This window comes from Trachypithecus francoisi, unplaced genomic scaffold (genome assembly GCF_009764315.1).
Source record: "Trachypithecus francoisi isolate TF-2019V2 unplaced genomic scaffold, Tfra_2.0 Contig01474, whole genome shotgun sequence".
NCBI classification, from domain to species: domain Eukaryota; kingdom Metazoa; phylum Chordata; class Mammalia; order Primates; family Cercopithecidae; genus Trachypithecus; species Trachypithecus francoisi.
In genome coordinates this window covers 2,348,387-2,365,928 of record NW_022681435.1, presented here as the reverse complement: position 1 = coordinate 2,365,928, position 17,542 = coordinate 2,348,387, and the positions used below count along the sequence as shown (strand labels likewise).

At 37.4% G+C, this 17,542-nt stretch overlaps 1 protein-coding gene across 3 annotated transcripts in view; it reads right to left on the bottom strand.

Moving 5' to 3' along the window:
* WDR7 (WD repeat domain 7) overlaps positions 1-17,542 on the bottom strand; it is a 408,770-nt gene that overhangs the window by 374,052 nt on the left and 17,176 nt on the right. For all 3 annotated transcript variants that reach the window (XM_033238435.1, XM_033238452.1, XM_033238442.1), the window contains exons 2-5: positions 11,859-12,030; positions 4,270-4,376; positions 2,319-2,397; positions 860-1,034 (exon numbers count right to left, since the gene is read on the bottom strand). In XM_033238435.1, the coding sequence (XP_033094326.1) occupies positions 860-1,034; positions 2,319-2,397; positions 4,270-4,376; positions 11,859-12,017 (520 nt within the window). In that variant the 5' untranslated portion in view covers positions 12,018-12,030. The remainder of the gene's footprint in view (positions 1-859; positions 1,035-2,318; positions 2,398-4,269; positions 4,377-11,858; positions 12,031-17,542) is intronic.

Sequence of the window (17,542 nt, the reverse complement as noted above, 5' to 3'; positions counted from 1 at the left end):
TCCAGGGTCCTTTAGCAAAGACGCCATCACCCTAACCGTCATCATTCTCCCCATCTATACGATGAATATTAACAGTACCTACCCCGCTATTGTGAGAATTGATCATATGTAAATGCTTAGCAGTCTGCTTGGTACTGTAAACACACAGTAAATAAAAGTCCTCATGGTGATGGTGCTGGTGATACTGGTGGTAGTGGTGGTGGTTACTGACCAGCCTCTATAGGAAGTACATAACTATGAAGCCATTTGAAAGGAAAAGAATGCTCCTTAAAAGGCTTACAAGAGTAGACATTCAATGTTCTGAATTAACTACTGCTCTTTTCCTGACAACTTTCCTTTGCTTTCATGGTTGTTATTGAGAGGTTTCAACAAAAATGAAGAAAAGATAATAATATTTACTGAGCATCAAGTACATATCAGCCCCTTCCAGGTACTTTCATTAAATTGAACTGTGTATAATCTCTCCTTTTTCACTATCTCCATTTGAAATGGAAACATCTCCTATGCCTCGTAAGCAAGTGACAGAACCAGGCTCCAGAAATATACAGGTAAAACTACAGTTCCTCTCAAAGGTAAAACTATACCCCCAAAAGTTAAGATATTCTTCCTCCACTTCAGATAATCACGCAAAAGCTGGTGATCTATACATCATGGAATGGAGATAAGCCAACAATTAAGCCTTCATTCAATCAAAGATTTCTTTATGAAGGAGGAAACAGACCATAAATTATTGGTGTAGTTATTTCTTAAATAGAAGAACATATCCCAAAGTATGAATTTACAATAAATTGTAGAATGTTACAGCAAATTAAACATTAAGTCATGGTGCTAAAGCTCCTAACAGGCATAATACACTGACCTTGTGTTCGGTGGGATCGAATAATACTCATGGAGCTAATCCAGTCTGGTGATATCTTTGATACTAAGGAGTATAATACTTCAAGGCTGGTAGAATCCACAACAAGGATTTCAGGGTAATGTCCATGGCATAAAAGCCTTCCTTCTCGCTGATTCCCAACAGAGAACTGGTAGAACTACATTCATGCCAAAAGGAAAAAGATTTCTGAGTGTTTTCCTTTAATTTATATACTTGATTAATATGCATTCATCAAGGTTATTACAATATTCTCCTAAAGCTCAACTTCTTCAGTAAGAATTTTACATATTTACCAAATGGTATGTATTATATGGGTGTGTGTGCACACACATATATTAAGTTCTATTAATATTTTAAATAGCTAACAAAAATTACTTTCCTAACATCTTATCCTCCTTTTTGAACTATTTTGAAACAGAATTCATGATAATTGTTTTTATCCCCCTCTAGCATCTAAAACAGAACTGTTGAATAAATTAATAAAACACCTGAATAAAATCAGCTTTACAAATCACATCAAAAGGGAAACTCAGGTGGGTCACAAAAATAACATGAATTTTAAATCAGTAGAAATAGGGAAATATAGGCTTATAATTACTAGTTATGCAAATACAATTTAGAAGGATGATTGATGTTCAAACATAATCAGGGCCTCAGCTTCCTTATATGTAAAATGGCATACTCCTATTTAATATGTAAGGGTGTCAGAAGGACTAAATCAAACACAATACAAGAAATGCCTACACCGTATCTGCTCAATAAATGTGAGTTACCTTCTCTTCCTTTCCCATTGAAATAATAATTGATCATATTTTTAATTAATTCATAATTTTCCCAACACTCAACACAGTAAACAATTAGTAAACTGAAGTACAGAGAATTAGACAGCTATGAAAAAGTAAAAACAAATACCAGGAATGTAAATCAGCAACTACAAATTCCTATGTAACACTATACATATTAAGACAGGCATATGAAACAGTCATGTCTTCTGAAGAGTTGGAAAGTTTTCAAAATACATATCCAAGGACCAACTGCATGAGCAATAAAAAAGATACGGTCCAAAAAGTAGGTCAATTTGTGTACATCACAAGTGGAATCACAAAGGCTTTGGCCAGGAAGAATTCCATTATTTAGGACCAAGAGCATTTTCCCAAATAGTGAAGGGGCTCTCACTTGGGTAACCAAGGTAGCCCAGAACAGCAGAAGCAGCAGCAATTTGCTTGCCCTTTATCTTTCCAAATTAGTCTCCTCTCCTTTCTTACCCTTCCCAATGGTACCATCTTATGAGGAATACTTTTACCACTTCAATTCTAGTTTACTTGTCCTATTACTACTACCTACCATTTCATACAAAAACATAGGCTTAATGTTTTAAAAATATTTTAAAATTATAGACTTACAATAGTTTGTGCTTCGAGTCACAGAAATAGATACTAACCTGTATGCCAGTATGTGTGCAAGCTAATTTTGTAAATTCAATACATCTGCCATCACTTACATCCCAGAGGCACATCTCTCTATAAAACAAAATAATGGTCAGCTTGAATGTGACTTTTTAAAGCACCATTCAACTTTGTCACAGTGATTTAAAATTAATCTTCCATTAAAACTAATATATTTCAGAAAAAGTAGCATACAGTCACTACTGCTGTTCATCAAAATTTCCAGTCCTCCCTCCCACCCTCCCAACACCCCTTCCAAACTGCCCACCCCCCACCACATTCCACATCCTTTCTAGGCCCATAATAAGACTGCATTTCCTGGTTCCCCTGTGGTTAGCGAACTCTTGTAAGTAGTTCTGGCCAGAACCAATGCAAGGCTTTCCAGAGCTCTGTTCCAGAGACTGGCTGCTTCACACAGAGGTTGCTCCCTCACTCTGAACCTCAAAGTAAGGATAACAGTGAAGCAGAGTAGAGGCCTCAAGTGACATATGAGGGACAAGTGACAAAAACAAGAAATAAACTTCTAATTTAAACTACTGAGATTTTATATTTGTCATCCAGGTAGCTAGAGAATTTCAAACTGCAAAAAACAAAAGTTAAAGTCAAGTGAATTCCAAACTTTTACAAATAAAATACAAGCTTCCAGTTTTCATGCTGTATTTATTGTAATTTTATTGAATGCATACAAAAAAACTAGATATAAGATTGACAGATATAACATTGAAAATTAGAAATGCCAACATGCCTTGTCCATTGAAGAAATATATTTAACAGAAAAAAATTAATAAAATGCAATGATCCTGATATTATTAGGGTTTTCTTTAAGATACCACTTTCTGTATCTCACATGGTATTACAGAAGACAATTTTTCAAAGAACATTCAATTTAGAATATACATTCTAATGAGAATTATTCTTTAATTCACCAACAGCTATTATATTTTTAGCTTATGCTGCTTCTTTTTGTTCCAACAAATTATATAAGATTCTCTTCAGTGGGGAGAACAATTTCTGTTTTGTTTTGCTTTTTTGAGACAGGGTCTCACTGTGTCACCTAGGCTGGAGTGCAGTGGCACAATCACAGCTCACTATAGCCTCAATCTCCTGGGCTCAGATGATCCTATCACCTCAGCCTCCTGCGTAGCTCAGACTACAGGTGCACACCATCGTGCCCGGCTAGTTCTTGTACTTCTTGTAGAGACAGGGTTTTGACATGTTGCTCAGGCTGGTCTCAAACTTCTGCGCTCAAGTGATCCGCCCATCTCAGCCTCTCAAAGTGTTAGGATTATAGGAGTGAGCCACCACACATAGCAACAATTTCTTATATAATTCTCTTCAAGTTCCCCAACTTTCTTCAATAGCATATTGTGTAAATACATATAATTTTCTAAGCACCAAAAAATGTTTTAAAAACTTTTTAAAAATCTTTTTAAACATTTAATAACATTGGGCCCTACAATTATTGTGCAATGATGTGCCTCTCTAAGGCGAGCTGCATTCTGAGACTTCGGAACACAAATAGTTATGTTCGTGTATTAATACATATCCATATAATTTCATGAACTTTTCATGGCATCACCTTCAAAAATTATGCTAGTCTAGCATGATTCAGGTTTTTAAAAGGAAATCTCAAAGTTGTCTGGTAACTCAGTAAAAACAATATGAAGATGAATGATCGCGCTTTAACTCTCACAGTATTCTGAGTTCCTCAAAAGCAAACCGAAGTACATAATCATAAATTACAATCAAATATTATAAAATCATTAACACAGGTAAAATTTACATCCCTAAAATCAGATTTTCAATATCTACCTTTAGACAATAAAAAGCATTTATTTAGGAGATATTCCCAAAGAAAAAAAATACTTGTTTTTCTTTTATAATTAGTTATTACAGTGCTAGTTATAAAGACTCACGAGAAAAACAGGCAAATGAGAAAATACTTACCCACTTTCAGATGCACTCACAATATACTGTTTGTCACTGGAAGCACAAGCTTTCGACAAACAAGTGATTGACGCTGTATGACCAAACAAAAGTGCTCGAGGATTAATCTAGAAATGCAAAAATATGCTAGTTTAAGTATCAAACTTAAAAATTAACCTCTTATTTGGGTGCCAGCTTAGCCACAGTGCAATAGAAGAGTAGGTAGACCGCTAAGGTTTTTTATTCTAGCCTCTGGCTCTTGCACCGCACTGCTGGAGCTACCTGGGAGAACTTCTAGCCCTGAAAGGAAGGACACAGGCCTGGCTGGCTTCACTACTGGCTGACTGTAGAGACCCAGGGCCTTAAACAAACATAGGCAGTAGTCGGGAGTGGTTACAACAGGCCTTAAGCAAAACCCAGTGCTATGCTGGCTTCAGGGCTGACCTAGCACGGTACTAGTGAAGGTGGCCACAGGGGTGCTTGTGTCATTCCACCCCCTGGTCCAAGTGGTTCAAAACAGAGAGAAAAGACTCCGTTTGTTTGGGGGAAAGGATGAAAAGAGAACAGCCTCTGCCTGGTAAGCCAGGGAATTGTCCCAAATCTTGTCCAAGACCATCAAGGTGGTATCTCTACGAGTCTGCAAGAACCACGATGCTGCTGGGCGCAGTGGCTCACGTCTGTGATCCCAGCACTTTGTGAGGCTGAGGCGGGCAGATCATGAGGTCAGGAGTTCAAGACCAGCCTGACCAACATGGTGAAACCTCATCTCTACTAAAAATACAAAAATTAGCCGGGCGTGGTGGTAGGCGCCTGTATTCCCAGCTACTCAGGAGGCTAAGGCAGGAGGATCACTTGAACCCTGGAGGCAAAGGTTGCAGTGAGCCGAGATTGCTCCACTGCACTCCAGCCTGGGCGACAGAGTGAGACTCCATCTCAAAAAAAAAGAAAAAAGAAAAAAAAAACCCACTGTGTTACTGGGCTTGGGGCTCCCCTAAAGCAGATACAGCTTAGAACACAACACCCATGTCCTTTCGAATATCTGGAAAGCCGTCCCAAGAAGGACAGGTACAAACAAGTCCAGACAGTGAAGAATACAATAAATACTTAATTCTTCCATGGCGAGACAAGACAAACATCAATAAATGTCAAGACACTCCAGGAAAACATGACCTCATCAAATGAATGAAATAAGGCAAGAGGGACCAATCCTGGAGAAACAAATATGTGACCGTTCAGACAGATAATTCAAAATAGGGTTTGAATTCTGTTTTGAGAAAACTCAAAGAAATTCAAGATAACACAGAGAAAGAATTCAGAGTTCTATCAGATAAATTTAAGAAAGAGATTGAAATAATAAAAAAGAATCTGGCAGAAATTCTGAAGCTGAAAATGCAATTGGCATACTGAAGAATATATCAGACTCTTTTTTTTGAGACGGAGTCTCGCTCTGTCGCCCAGGCTGGAGTGCAGTGGTGCAATCTCGGCTCACTGCAAGCTCCGCCTCCTGGGTTCATGCCATTCTCCTGCCTCAGCCTCCCAAGTAGCTGAGACTACAGGCACACGCTGCCATGCCTGGCTAATGTTTTGTATTTTTAGTAGAGATGGGGTTTCACCATGTTAGCCAGGATAGTCTCAATCTCCTGACCTTGTGATCCACCTGCCTCGGCCTCCCAAAGTGCTGGAATTACAGGAGTGAGCCACTACGCCCAGCCACATCAGAGTCTTTTAATAGCAGAAATGATCAAGCAGAGAAAAGAAATAGTGAGCTTGAAGATGGCCTATTTGAAAACACACAAAGGAAACAAAAGAAAAAAGACTAAAAAGGAATGAAGCATGCCTACAGGATCTAGAAAAATAGCTTTAAAAGGGCAAATCTATGAGTTACTGGTCATAAAGAGGAGGCAGAGAAGGAGATGGGGTAGAAAGTTTACACAAAGGAATAATAACAAAGAATTCCCAAATCTAGAGAAAGATATAAATATCCAAGTACTTATAGAACATCAAGCAAATTTAACCCAAAGATGACTACCTCACGGTATTTAATAATCAAACTCCCAGAGGTCAAGGATAAAGAAAGAATCCTTAAAGCAACAAGAGAAAAAACACAACATACACTGGGCCAGGCACAGTGGCTCATGCCGAAAATCCCAGAACTCTGCGAGGCCTGAGGTCGATGAATCACTTGAGGCCAGGAGTTTGAGACTAGCCTGAGCAAAATGGCAAAACCTCATCTCTACTAAAAATACAAAAATTAGCCAGGTGTGGTGGCACACATCTGTAGTGCCAGCTACTTGGGAGGCTGAGGCATAGGAATTGCTGGAACTCAGGAGGCAGAGGTTTCAGTAAGTTGAGATCACACCACTGCACTTCAGCCTGGGCAACAGAGACTCTGTCTTAAAACAAACAAACAATGGAGCTCCAACATGTCTGGAACCAGATTTTTCAGTGGAAATCTTACAGGCCAGAGGAGAGTGGCATGACATATTTAAAGTACCAAAGGAAAGAATAGTAAATCCAGCAAAAAATATCCCTCAAGCATGAAACAGAAATAAAGACTTTCTAGACAAACAAAAGCTGAGGGATTTCATCAGTCCTAGACCTATCCCACAAGAAATGCTAAAGGGAGTACTTCAGTCAGAAAGAAAAGGATGTCAGTGAGCATCTGAAGGTACAAACTCACCAGTAATAGTAAGTACACAGAAAAACACAGAATATTGCAACACTATAACTATGTTGTGTAAACTACTATTAAGTAGAAAGAGTAAATGAAACAATCAAAAATAACTACAATGTTTCAAGACACAAGACAGTATAGTAAGATATAAGTAGTAACAATAAAAAGTTAAAAAGCTGCCAGGCCCCTGGCTCATGCCTGTAATTCCAGCACTTAGCCGGACATAGTGACATGGACCTGTAGTCCCAGATACTCGGGAGGCTGAGGTGGCAGGACTGCTTGAGCCCAGGAAGACAAGGTTCCAGTGAGCCAAGGTCATGCCACTACACTCCAGCTTGGGTGAGAGTGGGACCCTGTCTCCCAAAAAAAAAAAAAAAGTTAAAAAGCAAGGGGAGGAAGTTAAGGTGTCTTTATTAGTTGTTAAGGAGTCTTTATTAGTTGTCTTTATTAGTTGTCCTTGTTTGTTAGTAGTTAGTAGTTAAGGAGTCTTTATTAGTTGTCCTTGTTTGTTTGTGTTTATGCAAATACTGTTAAGTTATTATCAGCTTAAAATAATGGGTTATAAGATAGTATCTGCAAGCGTCATGGTAATCTCAAATCAAAAAACATACAATGGATACACAAAAAATAAAAAGCAAGAAAATAAATTGTATCACCAGAGTAAATCACCATCACTGAAAAGGAAGACCTGAAGGAAATACAGAACAAAAACAAGAAAGCAAAAAAAAAAAAAAAAAAAAAAGCAGAAATAAGTCCTTACTTAGCAAAAATAACAAGGACTTACCAATAATAACACTGAATGTAAATGGACTAACCTCTCCGATCAAAAGACAGGGCGGCTGAATGGATGAAAAAATAAGACCCAATGATCTCTTGCCTACAAGAAACATACTTCACCTATAAAAACACACATAGACTGAAAATAAAGGGATGAAAAAAGATATTCCATGCCAATGGAAACCAAAGAAAAGCAGGAATAGGTACACTTATATCAGACAAAATAGGACTTCAAGACAAAAACTGTAAGAAGAGACAAAGAAGGTCACCATATAATGATAAAGGAGTCAATTCAGAAGGAGGGTACAACCATTTTAAATATATATGCACCCAGCACCAGAGCACCCAAATATATAAAGCAAATATTATTAGAGCTAACAAGAGAGATAGGCCCCAATACAGTAATAGCTGGGTGTAGTGGTGTGCACCTGTAGACCCAGCTACTCGAGAGGCTGAGGCAGGAGGATCACTTGAACCTGGGAGATCAAGGCTGCAGTAAGCTATCATTGCACCCCAGCCTGGGCAACAGAGTGAGACCTTATCTCAACAAAAAAAAATAAAAATAAAAATAAAAGTGAAAGACTAGATGTTTTCCCTCTGCTAAGATTAGGAATGAAACAAGGATGTTCACTCTTGCCACTTCTATTCAACATTGTTATGGAGGTGCCATCCAGGAATGTTAGGCAAAAAAAAAATGAAATAAAAGGCATCCCAACTGGAAAGCAAAAAGTAGAACCATCTCTATTCAAGAATGACATTATCTTGTATGCAGAAATTCCTAAAGGATCTACTAAAAACTATTAGAAGTAATAAGTCCAATAAGGTTATAAGATACAAGATGAACAAACAAACTCAAATGTATTTCTTTTTTTTTTTTTTTTTTTTTTTTTTTGAGACGGAGTCTCGCTCTGTCGCCCAGGCTGGAGTGCAGTGGCCGGATCTCAGCTCACTGCAAGCTCCGCCTCCGGGTTTACGCCATTCTCTCGCCTCAGCCTCCCGAGTAGCTGGGACTACAGGCGCCCGCCATCTCGCCCGGCTAATTTTTTGTATTTTTTTAGTAGAGACGGGGTTTCACCGTGTTAGCCAGGATGGTCTCGATCTCCTGACCTCGTGATCCGCCCGTCTCGGCCTCCCAAAGTGCTGGGATTACAGGCTTGAGCCACCGCGCCCGGCCAACAAACTCAAATGTATTTCTATACACCAGCAATGAAAAATCTGAAAAGAAAATAAATTGAACAATTCTATATCTAATGGATTCAAAAAATAAAATTATTTGAAATAAATTTAATAAAAGTAATACAAACCTTATATTCTGAAAACTACAAAATATCGCTGTAAAAAAACTAAAGATCTAAATAAATGAAATGCATTCCATGTTCGCGAGTCAGCAAAACTGGATATTGTTAAAATAGCAATACTCTCCAAACTGATCTGCTGAGTCAACACATTCCCTAGTAAAGCCCCAACTGACTTCTTCGTAGAAATTGACAAGCTGATTCTAAAATTCATATGGGAATTCATGGGATCTCACCGAAACAATCTTGAAAAAGAAGAGCAATACTGGAGGACTCACATATCTGGATTTCAAAACTTAATATAAAATAGTAATTAAGACAGTGGGCATATAAAACAACAGTAATTAGGACAGTGAGTACAGACATCTAGAGGATATGGACAAGAACACACACACAGAACCATAAAATAGAATTGAGAGTCCAGATAGAAACCCATGACATTTATGGTCAATTGATTTTTCTTAAGAGTCCAATAGCATTCAATGGAGAATAAGTAGTCCTTCTGACAAATAGTGCTAGGATAATTTGATAGCCACACGCAAAAGAATGAAGTCAAGAAATTAACTAATTAACTAATATTAATTAATTAGTTAACTAACAGAATTAGTATATTAGTTAATTAACAGAAAAATTAACTAATATGTATCGAAGACCTAAATATAAGAGGTAAAACTAGTATATAAAATTCTTAGAAAAAAACACAGGGATAAATCTTCATGACCTTAGATTTAGCAATGGTTTCTTAGATATGACAACAAAAACATGGGCAAACAAAGGAAAAAGAGATAAACTGAACTTTATCAAACTTAAAATATTTTGTGCTTCAAAGAACACAATCAAGAAAGTGAAAAAACAATGGAGAAAATGGGAGAAAATAACTGTAAATCTTACATCTGTTAAGGAATTTGTATCTAGAATATATGAAGAATTTTTATGATTCAATAATAAAAAGACAAATAACTCAATTTTAAAATGGGCAAAGGGAATAATTTTAAGTCAAAAATTTTTCTAATGGGCAAAGATTCTGAATAGATGGTTTGCCAGAGAAGAGCTACAAATGGCCAATGAGAACATGAAAAGAAGCTCAACATCTCATTAGCCATCAGACAAATTCAAACCAAAACCACGAGATACCACTTCACACACAAATTTAGGGCTAGAATCAAAAAGATAACAGCTATTGATTGACAAGGATGTGGAAAACCTGGAACCCTCATGCATTGCTGATGGGAATGCAAAATGATGCAGTTACTTTGGAAAACAGTCTGGCAGTTCCTTAAATAACCAGTTAAACATAGAGTTACCTACCATATGATCCCAAAATTCCACGCTCGGGTGTAAGTGCACTGAAAACATGTGTCCACACAAACACTCATACATAAATGTGTAATGCTCATAGAAGCATTACTCATAAGGGCCAAAAATAGAAACAATCCAAATGTTCATCCACTGACAAATGAACAAATCAAGTCTGGTATACTTATAACATGAAAAATCATTTGGCCATAAAAAGAAATGAAGTACTGATACATGCTACGATGTGGGTGAACCTTGAAAACATTAAGCTACATGATAAAAGCCAGTCATAAAAAAACACGTTATAGTTATATGATTCCATTTATATTAAATGTCCAGAATAAACACGACATTAGTGACAGAAAGTAGATTAGTGGTGGTCTAGGGAGAATGAGTATTATAAGTCATTTTTTTTTTTTTTTTAGAGACAGGGTCTCACTCCCATTGGCCAGGCTGGAGTACAGTGGTGTAAGTAGCCTTGACCTCCCGGGCTCAGGTGATTTTTCCACCTCAGCCTCTGGAGTAGCTGAGACTACAGGTATCTGTCACCACGCCCGGCTAGTTTTTTGTGTTTTCAGTAGAGATGGGGTTTCACTATGTTGCCCAGGGCTGGTCTCAAAAATTCCTGGACTCAAGCAATCTATCCACCTCAGCCTCCAAAAGTGCTGGGATTACAGGTGTGAGCCACCATGCCTGGCCCAGGAGGGACATTTAAAGGGTACAGGGTTTGTTTTGGAAGTGATGAAAATGTTCTAAAATTGACCTTGGTAATGGCTGCACAACTTTATGAACATACTAAAAAACATCAAAATGTGCATTTGAAACAGATTAATTGTGTAGTATGTGAATTATATCCCAAAAAGGCTATTATCCAAAAAATTAATTTAAAAAATCACCTTTCTTGACCCCACATTCCATACCAGTTACCACTCCATTTTCTCTTTTTCCCTTGACAACAAATTCCTGGAAAGAGTTGTCAGAGAAAGGAGTTACAAATATGGAAAGGAGAAAAGTGGGATAAATGTTGTGGTGCTATGATGGAATTAGATGTATCAGTGTGAACGTGTGTGTGTGTGTCCCCAACTCCTATTTCCCTAGCTGTGTCCACTGAGAGCCCTGGAAGCAGAGCATGCTAAGCACTCCATAGTAGCAAGGAATGACAATAAAGGCACAGTCATTTCAAAAATCAATACAACAAAACCTATACTTTGTAAAAAGTTCTGCCCTCTTCAAAGCATTTACCATAGAAGGTTTAAGTGTTTTAAATTTTCTAAAACCTCTTTGGAAAACCTCCTTCAGTATGGGTCATAATCATTTGAAAAATCTTAAATGTAACAAACAGTAAGTCACTTAGGGTAGATATTACAATTGAAAAACGGCCAAAAGTCCTCAGAAGTCAACCCTGATGAACAGTGTAAATAATGAATCTGTATTCTACTAGTTTTAGTCAAAACACATTTTTCAGAAAAATCTATTGTGGGCCCAAAAGCATCATTCAGGGACTATATTATCTTCTAATAAGTAGATTTTTATATCTAAAATGTACAATAGGCATTTCAAATACTCACTTCCAGTTCTACTGAAAGATCCCAGAGACATATTTGTCCATCGTGGCATCCTGTTACGATTGTGGCCCCATCATCTGTTAAAAGCACAGCTGAGATGCAATGTGTGGGCGCTTTTCGGCCCCAAAGAACAATGGGTAGAACAAGGCTGTTTCCTGCCATTGTGTTTTCAAACCTGAAAATGTTACAAAAATTGTCAGACATTACAACATTTCCCTCAAAAACATGTTATATATTTTTGTTATAAAACCAACAATTTGAAAATTATCATATATTTCTGGGAGTAAATTGCAGCTACTTAAATATTTATTATTTTCAAAAAAATAACTAGTTTATCATAACTCTAGATTCAGGTGCTTACAAAATAATATACAATCAACACCTGCGAAAAGAAAGAAACAACAAAATAATAATAAACAGGTCTTTACCCCAGGCATTTGCAGTTTTTAAAATTTACTAATGAAAGGCCAATGACTTCAATACCTCATATTTACCTAGGACTTCACAGTTTACAAAGCACTTTTATGTATACTATTCCATTTTGATTCTCAAAACAGCCTTTTGAGGTTGGCCAACTAGAAACTGAGGCATAAACATGACCTGCCCTAGGACACGGAACTAGCAAGTCATAAAACTCAAATACAAATCCTGACCTTCAGATCCCAAGCTGTATGCCTCCATTGAAAAAGACAGGTCAAACTGTTCTCAGAAAGTCTGGTACACACAGACTGTACTGTACCACTACCATTAGAAAATAATTATGAAGAACTTTTCAAGTCCCGGAAATTTTTCTGAACATTGTATGTGTGTGTATAAATATAAGTACATATATAAACTCAACTAATCCTTACAACAAATCAGTAGGTAAACACTATTATCACTCCTTTTTCATAGACAAAGACACCGAGGCACAAAGTGACAAGTGATGGAGCCCAGATCAGAACCCAGGCGGCCTGACTTCAGAACCTGTGGTCTTTCTTAATCTGCTAGGCTACTGATGACAAATGAGGTCTCCAAAACAGTAATAAATACCAAGGCCAAAGAAAAACTCAGTCCTGTTTCACACTGTGCTAAACATTTTCAAAACTTTGTTCAGGGCCAGGCACAGTGGTTCACGCCTGTAATCCCAGCACTTTGGGAGGCCAGGGTGGGTGGATCACCTGAGTCAGGAGTTCAAGACCAGCCTGGCCAACATGGTGAAACCCCATCTCTACTAAAAATACAAAAATTAGCCAGGGCAAGGTGGCGGGTGCCTGTAATCCCAGCTATTTGGGAGGCTTGAACCCGGAAGGAAGAAGTTGCAGTGAGCCAAGATTGCACCATTGCACTCCAGCCTGGGCAACAAGTATGAAGCTTTGTCTCAAAAAAAAAAAAAAAAATTTGCTCAGTGAGAAACCCATTCAACCACATTTACTCCAAACCTGTTATGCCTGAAGGTCATGAATGTCTTTTGTTGTAAACTCTGAACCTTGAGGGAAGAAAAGAATGTCTTTGTAAACTCATTTCTCCATTAAAGAAAAAAATGTAGTTTCTGGTGAAGGGATTTAAATTTGAGATACTAATCAATTAACCAGAGCATACTGGAGTTTCTTGCAGGACAGCACATTTGAGGAAGTATTCCTTAATACAACAAAATTAAAATCTAATTGGCAAAACAATATTTAGGGGTTAAAAACTGTGGTTAAAGACCTAGATAACAGGAGTTCAGAGAAGTTAGAAAAAGAAGACTGGAATAGTCAAAGAAAGTTGCATAGAAGAGAGGACTCTGATAGATCTCATTAGATACTAGGGGTCACCTATAGCCTGAGAGATGGACAATCAAAAGGTATAATCATTAAAGATAAAATGAGGCAACGGCCAGGTGCAGTGGCTCACATCTGTAATCCCAGCACCTTGGGAGACCAAGGTTGGCAGATCACTTGAGGTCAAGAGTACAAGATCAGACTGGCCAACTTGGTGAAACCCCATTTCTAGTAAAAATACACAAATTAGCCAGGCATGGTGGCACATGCCTGAAATCCCAGCTACTTGGAAGGCTGAGGCAGGAGAATCGCTTGAACTCAGGAGGTAGAGGTTGCAGTGAGCCAAGATCATGCCACTGCACTCCAGCCTGGGCAACAGAGTGAGAGTCTGTCTCAAAATAATAATAATAATAATAATAATTAAATAATTAATTAAAGAAATAAAATGAGGCAAGTAAAAAACTGAATGACACTGGAATGCTTACTAAAAACAATCTATATTATATCTTTTTTGTTGTTAGAAGCAATAATTTTCAACACTTTGCTTCCCCAAAAACTTCATCTGTTTTGCTACAAGGGGTATACATTTAAAGAAAATATCAGAAGTCCACTTCTTGTTAGTAAAACCCTATTTGTGTCATGACAGTTTCATAAACTACCATGACACTAACAATTATTTCCATATTCCTATTTGACATTAGAAAATAAAACTAGGCTGGGTTTGGTGGTGCACACCTGTAATCCAAGCAGGAGGGGAGGTAGAGACAGGTGGATTGCTTGAGCTCTGGAGTTCAAGACCAGCCATCTCTACAAAAAATACAAAAATTAGCCAGGCATGGTGGTGCACTCCTGTAGTCCCAGTTACTTGGGAGGCTGAGGTGGAAGTCTCATCTGAGACCAGGAGGTGGAGGCTACAGTGTGCCAAGATTGTGCCACTGCACTCCAGCCTGGGTAACAGAGTGAGACCCTGTCTCAAAAAAAAAAAAAAAAAAAAAAAAACTAGAAAAGAAAAGAAAAAGAAGCACAGAACCAATTTTAATAAATTTGGAATATCATATTCCTGGCTAAATGATATATTCAATGATGACTTTCTCAAAAAAGAGAATCTGGAAGGAGTTAATTTTCCATGGTGACAACACTCAGTTTTAACTTATATCACTAGCTGGGCGTGGTGGCTCACGCCTGTAATCCCAGTACTTGGGGAGGCTGGGGCAGGTGGATCATGAGGTCAAGAAATTGAAACCGTCCTGGCCAACGTGGTGAAACCCCGTCTCCGCTAAAAATACAAAAATTAACCGGGCGTGGTGGTAGTCACCTGTAGTCCCAGCTACTTGGGAGGTTAAGGCAGGAGAATCGATTGAACCCCAGAGGCAGAGGATGCAGTGAACTGAGATCGTGCCACTGCACTCCAGCCTGGTGACAGAGCGACACTTCGTCTCAAAAATAAAATAAAATAATAAATTATATCACCAAATATTTATCTCAAGTAAATAAGTACTAAACACGGAATACAACGTGCTGAGATCTGGAAGGAACGCCATTTCTCTAGCTGCTTGGCAACTCGTACTCAGTACATACTCCCTGGCTTAAAGAGAATGTAAACAGACTCAGGACTACGGAATATAGGGTACTAAATGCCCCAAAACATTTTTTTTCTAATATCTTAAAAACCTAATAAAAATGAAACTTTAGAAAAGCCACCAGAAGCACTAATGAAATAATGTGAAATAGAGGATAACATGGCTTATGATGATAGAACAGTATGACAATCAAAGGCTTCTAGGAAAGACTACCAGCGAATTGGCAACCACATAAACCTATTTCTAAGCAGTGGATCAAAACAAAAACAAAACAAAACAAAACAAAAGTGGGCAAATTAGCCAGGACCTAACCATTTAATCAGGTAGATCACAGGAATCTAAGTTTGAATTTCTTTAAAATGAATAACGGATGAGCCAAGACACACTAAACTACCAACACAAGGAAGTTTTTCAAGGAGAAAAAAGGGCAATGTAAATCCAGAGCATGCAGTTTTTCAGTCATCACCATTCAACCAGTCTATGTGTTAGTTAATAATCCATGTTTAACGTTGCCAACATTATCACCTATTGCAGCAAAAAAGTTAAATACGTTCCAAAAAGCTTTATATTAAGTGAAGTAAGCAAGTCACAGGCCAGGATTTATTGGGATTAAAAAAATTCTATTTTTATGGAAAATGCCAAAAGCAAAAGTGATTGAACAAATGACTAGAATAATCTGTTATGGTATTAATAGAAACTCTAAAATAAAATTACCTTACTATTTCTCCAAAATATGATATATATAATATATTCAGATGTTGCAACTAATACATTGAGGGCATATGCTTTCAAATTTCAACATGATCTTACAAATTGATATGTTCTTAGACTAGATGCTTCTAAAAACAAAATAATACTAGGAACATTGAGTTTTCACTTATGTTTGTATCAAAATCTGGCTTAAGTTACATTTAGAGACTGTTTATTCAATTGAAATGTTTAAAAGATAAAGCTCTGGAGTCAACAAATATCAGTAGTTCTAGATTCTACTTCTCACTTTGTCACTGATTATGCAGTCTTTGATGATACTCATTTCTGAGGCTTAGTTTTCTCACCAAGTTATTAAAATTAATACTGAATCATTTCTAAGTCAACAAATCAAATCATAAGGAAACAGGGGTTTTAGAGATAAAATTTCAGTCATCTCTTTTGATTAATTTCAGGTATTGCTTTATTTCCCCTAATTTCACCTATTTCTCAGCTCTGTATAGAAATAACTTAAAATGCTGGACTCCAGTCAACAAGAGCAACAAAAATAATAACTGAAAGAACAGTAGGCCTACAATCAGAAGACCTGTATTCAAATCCTGGCCCTTCTATGTGATCTTGACAAAGTTATCTAGAGGTCTTAGTTTCCCCATCTGTAAAAGACAGATAACAATATTCTCCTCCTCTCAGAAAGATTTCATAAAGATCAAGAGGCCATATATGTAATGCAACTAGTACCATACCTAGCACATGGCAGATGCTCAGTAAAGATTATTTTTTAAAAAACACACACACAGATTTTGCTACTTCTTCACATTCTGCTTATACATCTACAGGTTTCTTCCAGCACTTAATATTCAATAAGGTTGGAGTTTCCAACGGGTTAATACCTTTCATTGACTTTCTGTCAAAGTATAAAAGCATTACTGTGTATGCTTGTCAAACACAATTCAAATTGTGCAATTGTGCAATGCAAATACAAAAATTTGGCTCTGTATTACTTTATCAGAAATAATACTACCAACTTCCATCCCAAAACTAAAATGGCTTTCAAATAAAATTTCAAACTCCTAATAATTAGTAAACATTTTAGAGCAGCATTTCTCAGGTTTCCAGTTCATGTCAATACCATGGTAGGTATAGGTATTACAATAATTAATAAAATAGACAATTCAACTATCCAGTGGGGCTTATATACATGTAAACAATTACCACAGAGCATGAGAGAAGTCTCAAGTCATACGGAAACACAAAAGACAGATTCCCTAACCTAGACTTCAGTGGGTCCAAGGATTCCTAGAAGAAATGATGACTAGAATGAGTAGGAATTAACCGGAATAGGCTCAGGTATAATCACATGTTCAAAGGGCCAGAGGTATAATTATAATCTCAACTCTTTCTGAACAGTAAATAGTAGGGCTGACATTTAGAGTAAAAAGGCAGAATGGTGAAAAAACAACCAACTGCCAACACCCATCAGATCACAAGGGGCTTCTTGGTAAGACATTTTCAAGAGTTTGGACTTTAATTTGACAGCAAAAGGAAGCAGGTAAAGTGCTTTAAATCTGACATTGCTTTTCAGAAAGATCACTCTAGCTGTGATATAATAGAGAGGGATAAAACTGAGGACCTGAAGACCAATGAGGCTATTGAAGTT